The following is a 23,461-nucleotide window of genomic DNA, read 5'->3' on the forward strand; positions in this document are numbered from 1 at the left end:
TCATCGATGTAGCGGAGGAAAAGGTGGGGGTGGTGCCAGTGTAGCTGCGGAAGATGGACTGTTCCACATATCCGACGAAGAGGCAGGCATCGCTGGGGCCCATGCGGGTGCCCATGGCTATTCCTTTGGTTTGGAGGATTGGAAAGAGAAGTTGTTCAGAGTGAGGACCAGTTCAGTCAGTCGAAGGAGGGTGTCAGTGGAAGGGTACTGGTTGGTTCGGCAGGAAAGGAAGAAGCAGAGGGCTTTGAGGCCTTCGTGATGGGGGATGACTCCCTCGTCAGGTCCACACCCCCCACCAATCCAACCTCCACTCCCGGCACCTTCACCTGCTGCGCTTTTCCCGCCACACATTTTTCAGCTCTGATCTCCAGCATCTGCAGTCCTCACTTTCTCCTCTCTTGCAAACAGCAAGCAATACAGCAAGGGAGGAGACAGCAATCGAGAAGCTTCCCTATTGGTGCAAGCCTATCATCTTCCCTATTAGTGCAAGCCTATCATCTTCCCTATTGGTACAAACTCATCATCTTCCCTTCTGGTGCAAGCCTATCATCTTCCCTATTGGTGCAAGCCTATCATCTTCCCTACTGGTGCAAGCCTATCATCTTCCCTATTGGTGCAATCCTATCATCTTCCCTATTGGTGCAAGCCTATCATCTTCCCTTTTGGTGCAAGCCTATCATCTTCCCTATTGGTACAAGCTTATCATCTTGAACAAATGCATGTTCTGGAATCATAGTGGAATGTTACTGCCACACAGCGCAAGAGCTGGAGGCTATCGGGGGTATGGGGCAGTGGAGGTGGGGCTGCTGCCTGGACCTTCATCCCAAGGCCACATTAGACAGGTTCAGCTTCGAGCCTTCTGATGTGCTGTAGGTAGATCCGCTATTTCATAAGGGAGAGAAACCAGGATATTGACCCAGCGACAGTGAAGGAATGGCAATATATTCCCAAATCAGGATGGTGAATGGCTTGGAGGGGAACTCGAAGGTGGTGCTGTTCCTATGTATTTGCTGCCCTTGTCTTTCTAGATGGAGGTGGTTGCAGGTTGGAAAGTGCTCTCTGAGGGGTCTTGGTGAATTTGTGCAGTCTCTCAATCTTCTGAATCTCACAGGCATCCTGTCATAAATGTAGATGGAAGGTCAGTGATCCTCTGTTTGCTCAGACTCACCTAGTGCCTGAGGCTGTGAGTCAGGCAGTCAGGGTTCCACGGAACATCCTACTGGTGAGCAGCTGCCTTCATGGACAGGGAAAGGCTTCCATTCCATCAATGTGCAGATCATCTGTGACCACGCCAGGCAGGGAATGCGGGTCTGTTACCCAGGCAGCTGTCAGAATGCTGATATTGTGGAACACTCACAGGTATCTTTCAGCCATCTTCGGCACACACAGGAGAGGACTGTTGACTTATGACAGCTCTTGGACACACACAGACTGTCCCGGGGGAGAGATTCAGTGCTTCACCTCCTTTCCTCAGGACAGTTATAGAGCAGACCATTAAGGTTCCTAAAGATGTGAATCAGAGCTGCCTGAATCAGTCAGGGAGTGCAATGCCATACACTCCAGATATAGTGCCCAACTTCATCATTTGCTGTACCATCCATGGCCTGACTCCATAAAGGACACCGAGATAGAGGAGGGGGAGGTCTCCTCTGAGGAAGAAGCTAACGTTGAAGGTGCTGAGATGGTTGTGGAGGGCCCTCTCTCTCACTAAATCTGATACACCAGAAAATGATATGACGACCTGGGACAGGCAATAAATGCTGGCACACTCAGCAATGCCCACATCCCACAAGTGAATAAAAAGAACTTCATAACTCCCACTTCCAGGGGTACTGAGCTACATGTACATGTTTTTTTTTAGATTAGATTACATTACATTACATTACAGTGTGGAAACAGGCCCTTCGGCCCAACAAGTCCACACCGACCTGCCGAAGTGCAACCCACCCATACCCCTACATTTACCCCTTACCTAACACTACGGGCAATTTTAGCATGACCAATTCACCTGACCTGCACATCTTTGGACGGTGGGAGGAAACCGGAGCACCCGGAGGAAACCCACGCAGACACAGGGAGAACGTGCAAACTCCACACAGTCGCCTGAGGCGGGAATTGAACCCAGGTCTCAGGCGCTGTGAGGCAGCAGTGCTAACCACTGTGCCACCATGCCGCCCACTAACATTCATATAATTGATTCCTAACTGTCTTTGGGCAGTTCAAGATGACCAACAAATGTTTCTTTTCCTGCTGCTTGCTATGGAGAAGTTGACTGGGAGGTCACTGCATGTCCAATTCAACAGTTCTCATTGATTGGCAACGGTTTTGTTTTGCAGTTAAATTTTGAGTTACAGCAAAGTTCTTCTCCCTGCTTGTAACATGATAACTTTGAGCAGGAACCTGAGTTCTGTGTTAATGTTGCAGCTCAGTATCTGCAACATACTGAGTACTCCCACGAAGAGGGGCTCACTGTGGACTGCAATGTGCTGGGTGACCCCCTCCGATAAAGGTACGTCGAATCAGGGAAAACTCAACCTGAGGAAGGCTCCTCACATCCGTGACATCCTACTCGATGTGATTACTCCTATTCTGCCCTGTCATTCTTTACAGTCCTGTGAAATACTAGGATCCCACATTGTATCATCCCAATGGCTGCACATCCTCTGTGACTGAGCATCCAGGACCATGACTGACCAATTTCTAAAATCTGTTCATGGGCTGTGGACATCACCGGCTCAGCCAGCATTTGTTGGTCATCTTGAACTGCCCAAAGACAGTTAGGAGTCAATTATATGAATGTCAGGCTGTAGGCCAGACCAGGTAAAGAAGGCAGAATTCCATCCCTGAGGATATTACCTAACCAGGTGGGTTTTTATAACAATCGACAGTGGTTGCATGATCACTAATTTCATTTAATTTTTTTAATTAATTCAAATTTCACCACCCTGCCACAATGGGATTTGAACCCATGTCCTCAAGACTTTAGACTTGGGCTCTGGATAATGTGTCATGTTACATTAACACTATGCCACATGAATTCATTGCGAACTGCTGGGAAAAACCCACCTGGTTCACTAACACCCTTTAGGGTGCCATCCTTATCGGGTCTGGCCTACATGTGACTCCATACCCACAGTGTCGTGGTTTACTTTAACCCGCTCTCTGGGGCAATTAGGAATGGGCAATAAATGCTGGCCTAGTCAGCGATGCCTTCATCCTATGAATGAATAATAATAAAAAACATACCTCCCACAATAATGACGCTGACCCCACTATCCCCAAGTATGTTAGTTATGGCTGAGTTCAGAGGTATATTTCCACCATGGGCCTGAGCAGCCTCCTGGTCTCTAGCAATCCTGTGAGTCTCAGGGACCTCAGACATATCTTGCTCCACCATCTATGGGCTGGTGCCAGTCATGTGATCACCAGCCTGTGTCCTTGAATCCACTTGAGCAAAGGGACCCACCCAGGACTCAGTCAATGAGGCATGTTGAATCGACCATGCAGCAGTCTCACAATTGACTGCTCCTGTGTTGGTGAGTGAGTTCTCTGACACACCATAAGCTTCATCCTCAGAGATACTTGGACTGAAGGGCCACAGGGACTACTTCTCTTTGGGGAGCTGTTGACTGCTTGAGAAGAGAATTCAATGGTGAACAAACAGCACGCTTAATGAGAGGGAAATGTGAAAGTCGTTGCACTTCTGGGAAGAGCAGGCAACTATGATGCTCACCAGCGTCTCCCATGTCAAACTCTCCAGTGGCACAAGACTAGACTTGCTCCAGACTGGATTTTGGGTGGCATGGTGGCTCAGTGGTTAGCACTGCTGCCTCACTCCACCAGGGACACGGGTTCGATATCACTCTTGGTCTGTATGGATTTTTCACATTCTCACTGTGTCTGCGTAGGTTTCCTCTAGGTGCTCCAGTCTTCTCCCACAGTCAAGTTAGGTGGACTGGCCATCGGCCCAGGTCAGGGTGTCAGACTTTCTTCCCAAAAGGACCATTAGTGAACCAGATAGGATTTTACAACAATCAACTGTGGTCACATGGTCGCCATTGAGTAATTCCAGATTTTTACTCAATTGTCTTTAGAATACCACAGTACTTTGCTTGCAACTGAAATAAGCTGAAGGGCAGAACACTGAAGCACAGCATCCAGTACTGTTCGCAACTCCTCAGATACTGAAGCAGTCCATGCTCAAATACAACAACATCTGGACAATATCCAGGCTTGGGCAGACAAGTGGCAAGCAACATTCACACCACACAAATGCCAGGCAATGACCATCGCTAATAAGAGCCATTCTAACCACCGCCCCTTGACATTCAATGGTATGACCCATCACTGAATCCCCCACTGGCAACATCCTTGGGGTTACCATTGACTAGAAGCTCAACTGGACTCACCACATAAACACAGCAGTTACAAGAGCAGGTCAGAGACTAGGGATACTGTAGCAAGTAACTCACCTCCTGACACCCCAAAGTCTACCCACCATGCAGAAATTCACTGAAGATCCTTAGACAACACCTTCCAAACCCATGACTATTTCCATCTAGAAGGACAAGGGCAGCAAGTACTTGGAAACACCACAACCTGCAAGTTTGCCTCCAAGCTATTCACTACCCTGATTTGGAAATATTCCGCTATTCCTTCACAGTCATTGAGTCAAAATCCTGGAATTCCCTCCCTACCGGCATTGTGGGCCAACCCACAGGAAGTGGACTGCAGCGATTCAAGAAGGCATCTCACCATCACCTGCTCAAGGGCAAATAGGGATGGGTATCAATGCTGGCCAGCCAGTGACGCCCGTGTCCCACAACTGAATATAAAAAAAGTGATCTTGTGACAGAACTCGCCAGAAGCCATGGCAGACATGATGCCATCTATGACGACTATCTCTGTAGTTCAGCTCCAGAATGGAAAATCCCAGTTTACGTTTTTGAGGTGTTCATAACAGAGGATACAGAAATGCTGGGCTTTCTGACTTCAGTGGTGCTAGCTGTGAAAATCTGATGGCAGGTCGGAGCAGAAAGAATATGCAGATGGCACAATCAAAATCGTAGGAGTTTCTTGCGATACCATAAGCCAACTTTTACCACCCAGTATCAATCCACATATAGTTGCAGAGCTGCTTCAATTTTATGATGATTTAACTGGGTGGGAAAAAAAAGACAAACTTACTTTAAGTTGTTAAAAGAACATGCCACTTTTATGCTGCCTCGTTTATGCTGTCCCCAAACTTATTTTTTACAAATATCTGCAGCACGTCTCATAACTGTAGCATTTAATCTAGTGCAGTGGTGGGTTATTGGAAAGCAACTGATAAGTGTTTTATTTTGTACTGTTGTCTCTCAGCCACTGTTTACTTTGACGGTGTTGAACACAACGTTCAATGTGAAAGTTTGAGCCTCGCACTGGTTCATTTGCTTTTTGTTTTCATAACACTGTTAGAACACAATTCATTAATGTGACAACAGAACCTTGCCAAAACACTTATTCAATATTTCTGGAGGTGTAAATATGCTGTGAGTTCAACATTCTTTTGTGTTCTTCTCCCATTGTTATGCTGAAGACTGAAATTTCGACAGCATCACCCTTTGTGTCAGTATCAGAAGGAGTTATTCGAAGATCAAAAACAAAATGCAAGTATTTGGATAATGCGTACAGTCCAAATCAATGCTGGGAAGTGTGTGGTGAAAACAAAGAAAATCACAGCATCCGTAGAGAGAGAGCAAGCTAATGTTTCGTGTCCAGATGACTCTTCACCAGATTCCAGCATCTGCAGTAATTTGCTCCTACGAAGAGTATGTTGATGCACTTTGAACACTGACAGACAATATAAATTGAGGGGTACAATTCTAAAGGGGGTGCAGGAGCAGACACCCCTGAGTGTGTTATGTGCACAGATTATTGAAGGTGGAGAGAGATGCACAGAGAAGTTAAAAAAAGCAGACACTTTTCCTGGCTTTATTCACAGGGGCATAAAGTAAAAGAGCAAGGAAGTGATGTTGAATTTGTAGAGAACATTTAGAGTCTACAGGCGTACAGCACGGAAGCAGACTCTTTGATCCAACTCATCCATGCTGACTGGGTATCCCAAACTGATCGAGCCTCACTTGCCATAATTTGGCCCAAATCCCTCTAAACTCTTCCTATTCATGTACTCATCCAGATGCCTTTTAAATGTTGGAATTGTACCAGCCTCCACCACTTCCTCTGGCAGCTTATTCCATACACACACCACCCTCTGTGTGATAAGACTACTCCTCAGGTCCCTTTTAAATCTTTCCCCTTTCACCTAAAATCTATGCCCTCTAGTTCTGGACTCACCTACCCTGAGGAAAAAGACCTTTGGCTATTCACCCTCTCCCTGCCTCTTATGGTTTTTCAACCTCAAAAAGGTCACCCCTCAGCCTCCAGTGAGCTGAGGTGTCAACCTGGTGAAGTCCCCAAACAGGACTACTTGTGTATCAAACAGCATAAACAGCAAGTGATAGACAGGCTAAGCCATCTCACAACCAATGGATCAGATCTAAGCTCTTGCAGTCCTGCCACTTCCAGTTGGGAATGGTGATGGACAATTAAACAACTCACTGGAGAAGGAGGCTCCACAAATATCCCCATCCTCAATGATGCAAGAGCATAGCACATCAGCGCAAAATGCAATTTTCAGCCAGAAGTACCGAGTGGATAGTCCATCCTGGTCTCCTCCAGTGGTTCTCCAGCATTACGGACACTAGTCTTCAGCCAATTCGATTCACTCCACGTGATATCAAGAAACAGTTGGAGACTCCGGATACTGCAGGGGCAATGGCTCCTGACAACATTCCAGCAATAGTACCAAAAGCTTGTGCTCCAGAACTTGCCACTCCCCTAGCCAAGCTGTTCCAGTACGGTCACAACACTGGCATCTACTCAACAACATGCAAAATTGCCCAGGTTATGTCTTGTACAGAAAAAAGCAGGACAAATACGACCCAGCCAATTACTGCCCCATCAGTCTACTCAGTAAAGTGTGGAAGGTGTCATCAACAGCACTATCAAGCAGCACCTGCTCACCAATAACCTGCTCAGTGATGCCCAGTTTGGGTTCTGCCAGGCCCACTCAGCTCCTACCTCATTACAGCCTTGGGTCAAATTTGGACAAAACAGCTGCATTCCAGAGGTGAGGCAAGAGTGATAGCCACTGATGTCAAGGCTGCATGTGACTATTTAAGGAGCCCTAATGAAACTGAAATCAATGTGTACTGGTAAACTCTTCAGTGACTGGGCGAAAGTGAGGACTGCAGATGCTGGAGATTAGAGTCAAGATTAGAGTGGTGCTGGAAAAGCACAGCAGGTCAGGCAGCATTCAAGGAGCAGGAAAATCGACATTCTGGGCAGGAGCCCTTCATCAGGAAGATGACTGTGGTTGTGGGAGGTCAGTCATACAGGACATCTCTGCAGGAGTTCTTCAGGATAGTGTCCTAGGCCCAACCAGCTTCAGCTGCTTCATCAATAACTTTTCCACCATCATAAAGTCATAAGTGGGGAGATTTGCCAATGATTTCAGGTCAGAGGCTAGGAATATTGTGATAAGTTATTTACCTCCTGACTCCCTAAAACCTGCCCACCATCTACAAGGAGATAGTGAGGACTTCAGATGCTGGAAAGTCAGAGTCGATAAAGTGTGGAGCTGGAAAAAGCATAGCAGATCAAGCAGCATCAGAACAGCACGAGAGTCGACATTTTGGTCAGGATCCATCTACAAGGCACATGTCAGGAATATAATGGAATACTCCCCACTTGCCCAATTGAGTGCAACTCCAACAACACTCAAGAACCTTTACACCATCTCGGACAAAGCAGCCTGCTTGATTGGCACTATATCCACAAGCATTCACTCCCTTCACCACCAACACTCCGCAGCAGCACTGTGTACTGTCTACAAAACGCACTGCAGAAATTCATCATAGATCCTCAAACAGTACCTTCCAAAACCATGACCACTTCTATCTAGAAAGACAAGGTAGCAGATACAGGGGAACACCAAAACATTCAAGTTCCCTTCCAAGCCACTCGCCATCCTTACTTAGAAATATATTGTCATTCCTTCAGTGTCGCTGTGTCAAATCCTCGAATTCCCTCCCAAATGGCATTGTGGGTCAACCCACAGCTCACTACCATCTTCTCAAGAGCAACTAGAGATAGGCAAAACAATGCTGGTCAACCAGCAATGCCCTCATCCCACAAATGAATATATTAAAAAAACAGTTTAACAACGTCCTTCCAAAGCAGGGAGACCAGAATTCTAAAACTGACCTTACCAATGTCTTGTACAGCTGCAACGTGAGATCCCAACTCCTATAGTCAATGCACTGACTAATGAAGACAAGCGTACCAAACACCTTCTTCACTACCCTGACTACCTATGATTTCACTTTCAAGGAATTATGCACCTGCACCCGTAGGTCCCTTCATTCAGAACACTCCCCAAGGCCCTACTATTAGCTGTGTAATGATAGCCTTACTAAAATGCAACGCTTCACATTTATCTGAATTAAACTCTATCTGCCAGTCCTTGGCCCATTGGCCCATCTGATCAAGGTTCTGTTGTACTCTTCACTGTCCACAACACCACCAATTTTGGTGTCATCTGCAAATTTATGAACCATACCTCCTAGGTTCACATCCAAATCATTTATATAAATGACATAAAGGCTGAACCCATCATGGATCCTTGCAGCACACCACTGTCCATAGGCCTCCAGTCTGGAAAACAACCTTTTACCACCATCTTTTGTTTCCTACCTTCAACCAATTTTGTATCTAATTAGATATTCCATGCAATCTAACCTTGCTACAGTCTTCCATACAGAATCTTATCCAACATCTTGCTGAAGTTTATATTGCCTTTGCCTTCATCAATCTTCTTTGTCACTTCTTCAGAAAAATCTATCAGGTTAGTGAGACATGATTTCCAATGCACAATGCCATGTGACTATCCCTAATCAGTCCTTGCCTTTCCAAAATACATATAAGTTCTGTTCCTCAGAATCCCTCCAACTTCCCCACCACTAATATCAGGCACAACAGTCTATAATTCCCTGGCTTTTCTTCATCGCCTTTCTTAAATAGTGGCACCATGTTATCCAACTTCCAGTCTTCTGGCACCTCACACATGGCTATCATTGACACAAATATCTCAGCAAGAGGTCCAATAATCTCTTCCCCAGCTTTGCACAAAGTTCTGGGATATACCTGATTTGGTCCCTGGGATTTATCCACCTTTATGTGTTTTAAGATCTCTAGCACCTTCTGTTCTGTAATCTGGACACTTTCCAAGATATTACCATTTATTTCCCAAGTTCTCTAGCTTCTGTACCCTTCTCCACTGTAAATACTGACATGAAATACATGTTTAGTGTCTCACCTATCTCCTGTGGTTCCACACATAGATGGCCCTGCTGATCTTTAAAGGATCTCCCCTATTCTCTCCCTAGTTACTCTTCTTCCCTTAATGTAACTGTAGAATCTGTTTGGATTCTCCTTAACCTATTTGACAAAGATTTTTTGCCCTCTTGATTTCCATCTTACGTATACTCCTACTGCCTTTATTATTCATCAAAGGATTCACTCAATCCCAGCTGTCTATACCTGACATATACCACCTTCTTTTATCTTGACCAGAGTCTCAATTTCTCCAGTCATTCAGCATTGCCTAAGCTCACAGCTTTGCCCTTCACCCTAACGGGAGCATACTGTCTCTGAACTCTCATTATCTCATTTTAAAGGCCCCTCACTTTGCACTTTCCCTTTGCCTGTGAATGGCTCCCTGAATCAACTTTCGAAAGTTCTTGCCTCACACCGTCAAAGTTGGCCTTACTCCAGTTTAGAACTTTAAATCAGAACTTGTTCAGCCTCAGCTGGAGTACTGTGAACAGTTATGGGCATCACATAATTGGAAAGATAGTGGAGCATTATTGGAGGGAGAGAGAGTAGATTAGATTCTCTGCAGGATGGAAATAGGCCCAACAAGACAACACCAACCATCTAAAGAGTAACCCATTCCCCTAAACACTTCGGGTAGTTTAGCAATGGCCAATTCATCTAACCTGCACATCTTTAGATTGCGGGAGGAAACCAAGCAAGCCCACACAAACACGGTGAGAATATGCAAACTCCACACAGATAGTAACCCACTGCAGGAATTGAACCCAGGTTCCTGCTGCTGTGAGGCAGTAGTGCTAACCACTGAGCCACCATGCCACCCACAGTGTGCAGAGTGAAGAAACCATTTACTAACATGGTTCCAGGTTTGAGACGCCTCAGCTGTGAGGATAGATTTCAGAAGTTGGGACTGCTCTCCCTGGAGAGAAAAAGATGAAGAGAAAATCTGATTGAGGTTTTTAAACTCATGAATGGACAGGAATGAGTAGATAGGGTGAATCTGTTTTCATTGTAAAAGAAACAAGAATGAGTGAATACAGATTTAAAATGATGTGCAAATGAAGCAATTTCACACTTTTCACACAGTGACTGGTTAGGGTATGGAATGTATTGATTGGAAATGTGGTGGAAGCAGGTTCAATTGAGGCATTTGAGAGGGTATTGGATGGTTATTTGAATTGAAGTGTGTGCAGTGATTTGGTGAAAAGGCAGGAAACTAGTCTAGAGCTGGTGCAGACATGACGGACTGAATGGAAATTTCTGTGAAGTGCTTTTGCAAACAAATATCACAGCTTCAGCCTGAACCTACAATTTTGTAGCAAACTGGATTAGAAGTCAGCATTAGTGCAGCGATAGAGCAATTATGCCTCGGAATCAGAAGGCTCTGGGTTCAAACCCACTCCCAGTAACTCGAACTCAAAATCTACACTGGCTCTTCAGTGAAGTGCAGACTACCAGTGCTATCTTTCAGACGAGTCTTTAAACTGGGGCAATCTGCCATCTCCAGAGGGTGTATAAGGTCCAGTAGTAGTTTCTCCTTATGCCCTTGCTAACGATTAACATTTGAAATGGGATATTGGGACTTCATCTCATCGCTGCGAGATGGACTTTGTGGTGCATAACTGCTGAGGATCCTGTGTTCTCAGAAATGCTGACACTTCATCACACCACAAATAAAGAACATTTCCGAAAGATTCTCAAGATCCTATAAAGAGGAGAGGAGGAAAAAGCAGGGAGAGAAAATTGCTTCAGTTGTCTCTAGTCATGTCGCGAATGCATTCGAAATAAAACTCAGTTTGGCTCAGCAGTAACACATTTACAAAATATCATGAGTCCTGAGCCTGCTTCAGGATTTGAAGAAAAGATGAAGGAATGTGTGCATTTGAGACATTAAACCAGTATCCTGTCTGTTTGTTCAGTGCCTTGTGATACTACTCAAAGAGCAGCAGAGAAGCTCTGCTGAGCCCTCACCCAGACAAAGCTGGTCATGAACCTCCCTGCTGTGTGTAAGGAGCACTGCTGTGTGTTCACTAACTACCATACATGCTACACATGACTACACATTAAGGAATGATTCATAGAGTCATAGAGCCACACAACACAGAAACTGACCCTTCAATCCCATCTCGTCAAATTCGATCAAAATCAAAAATGCCTGCATTTGGCCCATATCCCTCTAAACCGTTCCTATTCACACACCTATCCAAATGTTTTTTAAATGTTGCAAGTGCACCTGCATGTTCCACTTCCTCTGGCAGTTCATTCCACACATGAACCACTCTCTGCGTGAAAAAGTTGTCCCTCAGATCCCTTTTAAATCTTTCTCTTCTTAAAAATATGCCCCCTAGTTTTGAACTCCCCCACCCTAAGGAAAAGACCTTTTGCTATTCACCTTATTTATGCCCCTCATGATTTCATAATCCTCAATAAAGTCACCCCCTCAATCTCCTACGCTCTGGTGAAAAAGGTTCCAGCCTATCCAGCCTCTTCTTGTAACTCAAACCCTCTACAGGCAACACTCTGGTAAATCTTTTCTGAACCCTCTCCAATTTGATAATATCCTTCCTATAGCAGGGTGACCAGAATTGTACACAGTACCCCAAAAGTGGCCTCACTAAAGTCCTGCACAAACTCAGTGTGACATCACAACTCCTGTATTCAATGGTCTGATCAATGAAGGCAAGTATGCTCAACGTCTTCTTAACCACCCTGCCCACCAGTGATGCAAATTTCAAAGAAATATATACCTGAACCCCTCTGTCTCTCTGTTCAACAACAGGACCCAGAGCCCTACCATTAACTGTATAAGTCCTGCCTTGTTTGTTTGACCAAAATACAATTTTTACCAAAATGATTCCTTGGCTGCGACAATTTGGGCATCTTGAGACATATTTTTGCTTTTTATATATAACAACCAGAACAATTCTTCTTTACAGTCATTTATCTTTGCTCTTCATAGACGCTACAGTCTTGGTCAACATAACGATTGTCACGGTGCTGAAAAGTAATTTATTTTATACATGGAATCATCTACAGTGTGGAAGCAGACCAGTATGCCCATTGAGTTCACACCACCCCTGCAAAGAGCATCCCTCCCACACCCACTCCCCTACCTACCCCTGCATTTCCCATGGCCAAGCCACCAAGCCTGCATATCCCTGGACACCAGGAACAATGTAACATAGCCAATCCACCTAAACTGCACACCTGTGGACTGTGGGAAGAAACTTGCACAGACACAGTGAGAATGTGCAAACTCCACACAGTCACCCAAGAGTAGACTGAAACCAGGTCCCTACAGTGTTAACCACAGAGTCACATAGATTTACACAGGACCTATGGCACAGAAACTGACTATTTGATGCATTTACCTAGCTGATGCCTATGCTTCACACCAGCTTCCTTCCATCTTCGCTCATCTGAATTGATTATCGCAATCGAATCTTCCTTTCTCCTACATGTGCGATTCTAACCTCCTCTGAGATGCATCCATTTTATTCCTGCAACCACGCCCTGTGCCAAGGAATTTCACATTCTCACCACTCTCTGGGTAAAGATGTTCATTTTAAATTCCCCATTGGATTTCTTGATCATTGCCTTCTATAGATGGCCTTGACCGCCCATACAAGCATTCTCATAGTGTGGACTCGATGGGCTGAATGGCCTACTTCCACACTGCAGAGATTCTATGGATTTGCACAAAAGAGAAAGCATCCCACAAATTTAGCACCGGGATCAATGAGGTGTTTGATGTCAATATAAAACCGAAAGTTGTTAGATTCGAAGTCCATCAATCTTCCACTGGTTCTTTGGAACTCTGCACCATTCTAAAAACCATTTGCTCATGCAGTATGTTGTTACTTATTCATAGCACTTTCACACTGCTAGGCCATTTTGGAAGGCAGTTAATAATCAACCACCTTTCTGTGAGTCTGGAGTTACCTGTAAACCAGACCAAGTAAGGATGGCAGACTTCTATCCCTAAATGGCTTCAATGAACCAAACAGAATTTTATGACAATGGCTACATGGTTGTCAGCAATCTAGCTTTTTAATTCCAGATATTTACTGAATTTACATTTCACCATCTGCCATTCAAACCCAAGTCCACGGGACATTCAAACAAAAACAAAGATTATTGGAGAAACTTGGCAGGTCTGCCAGTATTTGTAAACAGGAAAACAGAGCCCAGCAAATTGAGTGCGTTCTGATAAAGGGTAACTGGACTCGAAATATTAACTCAGTTTTTCTCTCTACAGGTGCTGCCAGACCTGTGGAGTTTCTCCAGCACTCGTTGTTTTTGTTCTGAATTTCCAGCATCTGCAGTTCTGTGTGAGTATCAAAAAGAACATTAGGCCCAGGAATACTAGCCCAGGACCGCAGTAATTCAAGAGGCAGTTCAAAACCACCTAGTCCAGGACAAGCTTACTAATTTTTACAGATGAACCATAGAAAGCATCCTATCTGGATGCATCACTGTGTGGTTTGTCAACTGCTTTTCCCAAGACTGCAAGAAACCACAAGAGAATTGTGAAGGCAGCCCAGCCCATCATGATAACCAACCTTCCATCCATTAAGTCCACCCATGTTTCCCACATAATCAAAGACTCCTCCCACCTCAATTATATGCTCTTCCATCCTCTTCTGTATACACCTGAGTAGATTCAAGATCAGCTTCTTCCATGTTGTTATTGGACTTTTGAAATGACCCCTCAAATTTTAAGTTTAATGTTGATCTCACTCTTTGTGCACCAGATTTATACTAGGTTGCTCCAGGAAGCGAGAAAGGAGGCTGCTAAGCTACTGGCCTCCTCACTCTCCATGGGAGTAATACCCGAGGACTGGAGGAAGGCGAATGTTGCTCCTCATTTCAAGAAGGGGAATAGAGAAATCCCTAGCAAATACAGACCAGTCAGTTTTACATCTGTGATCAGCAAGGTTTTGGAAAGAATTCTGAGGGATAGGATTTATGGCTATTTGGAAAATCATAGCGTGATTAAAGGCAGTCGGCATGGCTTTGTGAGGGGCAGGTGATGCCTCGCAAATCTTATTGAGTTCTTTGAGGAGGTGGCAAGACAGGTCGACAAATTTCGAGCAGTGGATGTGGTGTATATGGACTTCAGCAAGGCATTTGATAAGGTTCCCCATGGTAGGCTCATTCATAAAATCAGGAGGCATGGGATACAAGGAGATTTGGCTATCCTGATTCAGAATTGGTTGGCTGACAGAAGGCAGAGAGTGGTTGTAGATGGAAAGTATTCTGCCTGGATGACAGTGTTGAGTGGTGTCCCGCAGGGCTCTGTTCTTGGGCCTCTGCTCTTTGTAGTTTTTATAAATGACTTGGATGAGGAGGTTGAGGAGTGGGTTGGTAAATTTGCCGATGATACAAAGTTTGGAGGTGCCGTTGATAGTATCGAGGGGTATTGCAGGCTGCAGCTCAATATAGACAGGATGCAGAGCTGGGCTGAGAAATGGCAGATGGAGTTCAACCTGGATAAATGCGAAGTGATGCATTTTGGAAGGTCAAATTTGAATGCTGAATATAAGATTAAAGACAGGATTCTTGGCAGTGTGGAGGAACAGAGGAGTCTTGGTATTCAAGTGCATAGATGCCTCAAAGTTGCCATCCAAGTGGATAGGGTTATTTGGAAAGCATATGGTGTTCTCACTTTCATTAAGAGGGGGTTCAAGTTTAAGAGCCGTGAGGTTTTTCTGCAGTTCTACAAGACCCTGGTGAGACCGCACTTGGAATATTATCTCAAGTTCTGGGTGCCCTATTATAGAAAAGATACGGAGGCTTTGGAGAGGGTGCAAAGAAGGTTTACCAGAATGTTACCTGGACTGGAGGGCTTGTCTTAAGAAGAGAGGTTGACTAAGTTTGGACTTTTCTCTTTGGAGAGAAGGAGGAAGAGTGGTGACCTGATTGAGGTATACAAGGTAATGAGAAGTATGGATAGAGTCAACAGCCAGAGACCTTTTCCCAGGGGAGGATTGTCCGGCACAAGGGGTCATAGTTTTAAGATATTATGGGGAACGTATAGAGGAGACGTCAGAGGTAGGTTCTTTATACAGAGATTTGTGAACGCATGGAATGCGTTGCCAGCGGTGGTGGTGGAAGCAGAGTCATTAGGGACATTTAAGCAACTGCTGGATATGCACATGGACAGCAGTGAATTGAGGGTTGCATCGGTTAGGTTATTTTATTTTCGATTAGGAACAATCCTCGGCACAACATTGTGGGCCGAAAGACCTGAATTCCTCGCTCGAATACACTTAATGCGGTATGATCTGCCTGAACTGCACGCAAAACAAAACGTTTGACTGTACCTAAGTACATGCGATAATAATAAATCAAATCTAAATCACATCAATTATGGATGGGCCACAAATACTGGTCTTCAATCCCCAGATGCCATGAAAAAAGTTTAAAAGAGACTTGCGTACTCCTCCCAATGTGGCAAAAGTGGGTACTGCAGATGCTGGAGATAAGAGTCAAGATAAGAGTAGTGCTGGAAAAGCATTGCAGGTCAGAGCAGGTAAGGCTGATGAAGGGCTTTTGCCCGAAACATCGATTTTCCTGCTCCTCGGATGCTGCCTGACCTGCTGTGCTTTTCCAGCACCACTCTACTCCTCCCAATTTGGCCATCTGGTCATCATGTAAATGATGAGTTCCATGTGATCCAATATTTTGGTTCCAAACTGTTAAATTCTTTCAGAGAAATTAAATCATGAAGTTGCTTACGTTCAGTAAGAAGGATAACCGAAGTAACAATCAGTGAGCAGATAACCAGGATGACCAGAAGTGCGATTGCAATTCCTTTCCAGTTTCTCTGAGGAGGGTTACTCCCCACCAGCTCCTGTCAAAGGAAAGAATATAATCAATGAATGATGAAAGAGAAACACATTGCTCATTTGCACCAGATGATTACACGGTTAACATTAAAATTAAAAGCAAACATAACCAGGTAAATTTATTTTGGCAATCAGCAAAAAGAAGGCCAGTTTTACAGAGGATGAAATGTTACAGCGGTTCATCGAATCTTCATCTTGCAGAAAGAAACTATTCGGCCCATTGACCATCCAAAGACCATCACATCCTATCCCATAATTCCACATGGCTAAGCCACCTAGCCTGCACATCCCTAACCACCACTGCGTGATTGATCCTCCAAACCTGCACATCTTTGGATTGTGGGAGGAAACCTACGCAGACACAGGGAGAATGTGCAACCTCTACACAGTCTGCCGAAGCTGGAACACCAGTGGATCCCTGGTGCTGCGGGATACCAGTGCTAACCACTGTGCTACCATGCTATCTTTGTTAGTCCTACCATTCAATGTTGGACCCTTTTTTGTTTTCAAGATCACAAGCAGAGGCCAAAACACGTCAGTCACCTGATGTATGTAAAAAAGGTGTGTGACACTAGCTGAAGGAACCTGTTAGGGTTTGATTGTTCACCAGTTCTTGTGGATCCAGGAAGAACAGACATGTTCCTGTGATGTGAAGAGCAGTCCTCACCTCAACTACCCATTATCCTCCATGAGCTAACACCCCAAGTCCCATATCAGGATTAGCTATAGTTTGTGGGCATTTCGTTTGGGTGCTTGGCTAGTGGTGGCACTGCCAGTGGCTGGCATGTCATGCTTGATGGACTGTGAAAGCTGATTTCCATCACTGTTCCTGCCTATTGATTCACATCAAGCTGTTTGTGCAGTGCCCAATATTATTTCCCAGACTTAACACTCTGCAACAAATTCAGATCTTTCAAGCTTGATGTTGCAAAATATACCACTTTGGCTGTTCTCTCTTTCCATTCTGCTCCCTCTAATTATCCCATCTCACTGTAGTTTTCTGTTTCTGTAAGCCTGGATGGAGATGAACAACAGGAAATTGAATGGCGGGGGACATTCAATGTGTGTGTATCAGGACAATGGAGATTGACCTGATACACACACACACACACACACGGAAGAACTGACACACACATGGACATGGACGTGGACACACACACAAAAACATACATGTCCTTTCTATTACCCAAGGTCAGTGAAATCTCTGGTGGCATCCATTTCCCTAAAGATTCAGACAGCTTTATCAGTTTGCACCTCCAAGCTGTCTTCCTTTGGAGCTTGCCTTAATATTCAGTGTAAAATAGTACTATTTTAGCAGTCTAAATTAAATAGTCTCATTTTCCTGCTGCTTTGCTCCTGACCTTTGTTGAACTCCACAGAATACACCAGCTGTCTCACTTGTCTGCAGTGTCCCAAGATGCTATTATACTTAACCTAGCTGGTGGAGTTTAATGGGAAATACAAAGTGTGAAATAACCTCTAAAGTGCACTAGTAATGCATTTATCATCATTTTTACACTGTTACTGTATCTTGGCAGCTGTAAAACTATTTTATAAGGTGAGGTGGACAACAAGGGTCACCTTTTAGAAGGAGCCAAATAAGTGAATTTATATCAGCAATCACAATCTATCAGAGACCCTTACTGTGTGAATTAGAAATAAAAACATTTGTGCTTTTTTTGATCCTTGCACACTATTTATAGGACCACTATTTTCTTGAATAAGCTATTCACCTGATCGACCAACCATATCTAACAAGATGGCCGGAAGCGTTTTGAATCTTATTTAATTTTTCTACTTCTTTTGCATTCATAAGTGACATTGGAAAAATAAGAATTGTAGTAAGCACAGTGTTGAAGAAGATATCTCTGTTAGCTCTATTTTGTTACTTTGGTTCAAATTGAGAAATGGAGGTGAGGGGTCAAGTGCCATGGTCAGAAACGCCACCCAGACTGAGGCAGACAATGTAAAACAGGTACTTGTAAAGTAGGCACCTACATGTTTGAATGTTTTGAGGTTGAAAGGCTGCATTTTAAGGTGGGAGGAGAGAGATTTAAAAAAGACATGAGAGGCAACTTTTTTTACACAGAAAGTGATTCCCAGGGAATGAACTTCCTGAGGAAGTGGTGGATGTGGGCACAATTACATTGTATAAAAGACATTTGGATAGATACTTGAACAGGAAAGGTTTGGAGGGATATGGGCCAGTACCAGGTGGGTAGGACTAGTTTAGTTTGGGATTATGTTTGGCGTGGACTGGTTGGACCGAAAGGTCTGTTTCCATGTTGTATGACTCTGTGATTCTATAAGAAGAAATAAGCCACGTCATGGTTCTGAGATTCAGTTTTAATTCTTTCACAGAATATTGGTGACCCCAACAATGTCAGTACTTATTGCCCATCCCTAATTGCCCTGAAGTGAGTATAAAGAGAATCAGAATTAAGTTGCTTATTTTAAACCATGAAACATAGAGGCCAGGTTTTTTTAATAAACAGCTGGAGATTGCTTTTGCATCTACATCTCCTTGAAGAATTTTGCTGCTGATATATGTCTTGAGATGCTTGTAAGATCTGTTCTTATGTTAAATTAAGCCGATAGCCTATTTCTGGAATTGGAACTAAGAGCTGGAGCTGCTACCTCTCACATTAGTTCAGGAAGTGGATATTTTGCAACCTCAGAGTTTGTTTTTAAAACCATGCATAATTGCATGATCTGGGCAACATATCATGGTCAGGTCATTAGGTATTTTCAAAGGTGAGAAAGATAGATATTTAACCAATCAGGGAATAAAAGTTTGAGGATGCAAGGCCAAAAAGTAGAACTGGGGATTATCAGATCCGCCATGATCTGATGGAATGGTGGAGCAGACGTGATGGCCTACTTCTGCTCCTATGGTTATCAGAATAAGATGTGGAAAACAGTGTGGTACAGTGGAACATGAATTTGTGTGCTTTCACATGAAGAGGCAGTTGAGAAATACCAGCCCCGCATCTTCCAATTTTCCTTTCATTTGAAAGGCAGCAACAGCTATTAGACGTATGAGAATGATTTGCACTGCACTAACAGTTGAAATCCAACAGCAGGCCGTCAGATCTCCAAAGCAATCCTCACCACCACCCCCTTGACGGAATTCAGATTGAATAAAATAGACAATGAATTCCTTTTAACTAAAACCCACTGGCACAAAACAATGCAAATGAATACAGTACTTCTTCAGGGACTTGACAGGATAGTTGTGGAAAGGTTGTTTTCCCTCATGGGAGAGTCTTGGACCAGAAGGTATAATCTCAGAATGAGCAGTCACACGTTTAATCTGGAGACAAGGAGGCATTTCTTCTTTCAGAGGGTAGTGAATCTGTGGAATTCTTTACCATAGATGGCTGTGCCATGAAGTATCAACAAGGCTGATAGAGACAGATTTATAATCAGTAAGGCAATCAGCACTTAGAGGGAAAAGGGAGGAAAGTGGAGTTGTGGATAATCAAGGATTGTGGGCGGCACGGTGGCACAGTGGTTAGCACTGCTGCCTCACAGCACCAGAGACCCGGGTTCAATTCCCGCCTCAGGCGACTGACTGTGTGGAGTTTGCACATTCTCCCCGTGTCTGCGTGGGTTTCCTCCGGTGCTCCGGTTTCCTCCCACCATCCAAAGATGTGCAGGGTCAGGTGAATTGGCCATACTAAATTGCCTGTAGTGTTAGGTAAGGGGTAAATGTAGGGGTATGGGTGGGTTTCGCTTCGGCGGGTCGGTGTGGACTTGTTGGGCCGAAGGGCCTGTTTCCACACTGTAATCTAATCTAATCTAAAAAAAATCAGATCAGCCATGATCTCACGGAACGGCAGAGCAGACTCGATGGGCTGAATGGCCTACTTCTCCTCCTATGTCTTATGGTCTTCAGGTTTCAATACTTACACAGGGGGTCATAGATGTCTGACTTATGAACCCTCATACTTCATTCAAGCCATAACTTTAAAGATCCAACATCTAAATTGTTCTGCATTGGGTTCCAGATGGCACACAAAATTGAAGACAGACTCCAAAATGGAACCTGTTCACAACCTGCACTATCCTTTATATCCATTGAGTTTATTTCTTACGAACGTATGTATGTGTGTGCGTGCATAAAGGTGTATGTATATTATTTCTTCATATATTTAACAACTTTCCAGACTGACTGTGAATGAAATACAAGCACTGCAAGGACATGACATTGTTTTCAATCAACACTCCTCTTAATTGACCTTTAACCCTTTTCCCTAAATTGTTGTCATGTAACATAATATATGATGGTTTGGAGTGCGTTTTCACTGTTTGACTGATAGGTTGATGATCCCGTTGTGTTACAAATGCCTGATTCTTGCCTCTGAAATATAGGGATACTGCACTTATTGTGTCAAATGGCTGTTCCTTCAGCTCACTATCAAAATGTATTTTTTGTGTCGGGCAATTAAGACTTTGAAGAAAATTAAAGAACGAGAAATGACCAGAGGTGATGAGCAGCTGCAGTCAGTGCGTTCATGCATTTACACTGCACACATTGTAATACAATACTATTAATATACAAGCCACTATTTTTACTATAATATTTCTTATTTTAATTAGCACTGAGAAAATACAATGAAGGTTACAAATGGAGGATATTGTTAAGTTTGTAATGAGGTAGGGTTGTAATGAGGTAGGGTTGTCATGAGGTAAGTTTGTAATGAGGTGAGGTTGCAATGAGGAAAGGTTGCCTTGAGGTAAGTTTGTACTGAGGTAAGGTTACACCTTTTTACCCGGAGGATGGCAGGAATCTGGAATGCACTGCCTGTGGAGGAGTAAGAGAGGTGGTAAACTTCACAACCTTTTCCAAGTACATGGAAGAGCGCTTGAAGTGTCATAATATTCAGTGTTATGGGGGAAGTGCTGGAGAGCGGGATGAGTGTAGATGCAGACTTTTTCTCTATGACTCTATGACTCGCTATGACACTATAACTTCCTTTATTGGTCAGAGTATTAAGTACAGGAGTTGGGAGGTTATGTTGCAGCAGTACAGGACATTGGTTAGGCCATTTTTGGAATATTATGTGGAATTCTGGTCTCCTTCCTATCGGAAAGATGTTGTGAAACTTGAAAGGGTTCAGAAAAGATTTACAAGGATGTTGCCAGGGTTGGAGGATTTGAGCTATAGGGAGAGGTTGAATTAGCTAGGATTGCTTTCCCTGGAATGTCGGAGGCTGAGGGGTGACCTTATAGAGGTTTATAAAATCATGTGGGGCATGGGTAGGATAAATAGACAAAGTCTTTTCCCTGGTGTCGGAGAGTCCAGAACGAGAGGGCATAGGTTTAGGGTGAGAGGGCAAAGATATAAAAGAGACCTAAGGAGTAACGTTTTCACATAGAGGGTGGGGTGTGTATGGAATGAGCTGCCAGAGGAAGTGGTGGAGGCTAGTACAATTGCAACATTTAAAAGGCATTTGGATGGGTATATGAATAGGAAGGGTTTGCAGGGATATGTGCCGGGTGCTGGCAGGTGGGACTAGATTGGGTTGGGATATCTGGTCGGCATAGACAGGTTGCTGCACATCTCTTTGACTCTATGACTCTATAACACACAGACCAGGGATGAAGCTCACTTTTAACTCCATTACTTTTGCGTTTCACTGGAAGGACAAAACACAAACTTGTTTGCAGGAGTTGGCCCTTCTGCTGAGAGGGTTTTATAGTCAGTCTCTCATTACCTCCTTTTTAGTCTTTCCATTTGAATATTCCCTGCCTGTTCATAGGTACAACATTCCAGAATTCCTCTCCAGCCAAGTGAATTTACATCTGTAGCAATCCTATGGCTATTTATCCTTTGTAAAAATAACACAAATTGTAATTAAAAGTTCAGTACATCCATCGGTGATTCAGGGTCATGATCCATGATCATTACAGTGTGCTCTCTCAAATCTCATCCTTTGATACATCAACTAATGTTAAAATTGAACTGCAGTATAGTCATGAACATACCCTAAATACCATACAAGCTCGTCACCATTGACGATCTCAAACAAATATCCCCTTTTATTAAAAATATCACTTTATTGATTCCTATTAATCAACTTATGGAAGGTTAGGAACTTTCACACCTATGGAAATACAAGACTCTCCTCCAATGTATTATCACTTTTTCACCATAACTATGGAAGACAGCAACTTAACGGAACTAGAGCTGACTTGGGTAATCGAAGTTGACAAATGAGGAACAATACGTACTAATTAGTGAGTTGCCAACAAGAGTCCTTTTTTGTTTAGCCTCATGAGGAACTAGCAACAAAAGAGCTGTGCAGGATGACAGAACCATTTCTTTTTCATTTCCGAAAGTTTGTAAAAGCAATCTCTCAAAACGTACCAATTACTTTTGGATAACATGCTGTCTTGATGCATTCCATAGAATCACCAATGAAGATAGAAACCAGTCTGTTTCTATACTAGGCCACAAACTGACAGCACTAACGATCAACCAGCAAGAAACAGAAAGCTGATTAATTTGGTGGGCTTCAGCCAGCTTCATTTTTATTCTTCAAAGGAACGGGGTCATAATCAATTCAACAGCTGTGTATTGCTTTATTTATTCAAGGGAACGAGGGCATCACTGGCTCAGGCAGCATTTACCGCCCAGAGGGCAATCAAGAGTCAACGACATTACTGTGGGTCTGGAGTCGTATGTTGGCCAGACCAGGTAAAGATGGCAGATTTCCATCCCTAAAGGACACGAGCAAACCAGATGTGCTTTTCCTGACAATCAATACACAGTTATCATTAAATTTTCAATTCCAGATTCTTTATTGAATTCAAATTCCACCATCTGCCGTGACAGGATTTGAACCCAGGTCTCCAGAATAATAGACAATAGGTGCAGGAGTAGGCCATTCTGCCCTTCGAGCCTGCACCACCATTCAATATGATCATGGCTGATCATCCTTAATCAGTATCCTGTTCCTGCCTTATCTCCATAACCCTTGATTCCACTATCTTTGAGAGCTCTATCCAACTCTTTCTTAAATGAATCCAGAGACTGGGCCTCCACTGCCTTCTGGGGCAGAGCATTCCACACAGCAAGGGCTTATGCCCGAAACGTCGATTCTCCTCCTCCTTGGATGCTGCCTGACCTGCTGCGCTTTTCCAGCAACACATTTTCAGTTCTGATCTCC

General features: G+C 43.9%; 1 protein-coding gene across 6 annotated transcripts in view; it reads right to left on the minus strand.

Moving 5' to 3' along the window:
• The window catches only part of dpp6a (dipeptidyl-peptidase 6a), a 1,472,261-nt gene that overhangs the window by 556,578 nt on the left and 892,222 nt on the right, over nucleotides 1–23,461 (minus strand). For all 6 annotated transcript variants that reach the window (XM_043690726.1, XM_043690728.1, XM_043690729.1 and 3 more), the window contains exon 2: nucleotides 16,177–16,291. In XM_043690726.1, the coding sequence (XP_043546661.1) occupies nucleotides 16,177–16,291 (115 nt within the window). The remainder of the gene's footprint in view (nucleotides 1–16,176; nucleotides 16,292–23,461) is intronic.

Source organism: Chiloscyllium plagiosum, chromosome 5 (assembly GCF_004010195.1).
Source record: "Chiloscyllium plagiosum isolate BGI_BamShark_2017 chromosome 5, ASM401019v2, whole genome shotgun sequence".
In the NCBI taxonomy this organism is placed as follows: Eukaryota; Metazoa; Chordata; class Chondrichthyes; order Orectolobiformes; family Hemiscylliidae; genus Chiloscyllium; species Chiloscyllium plagiosum.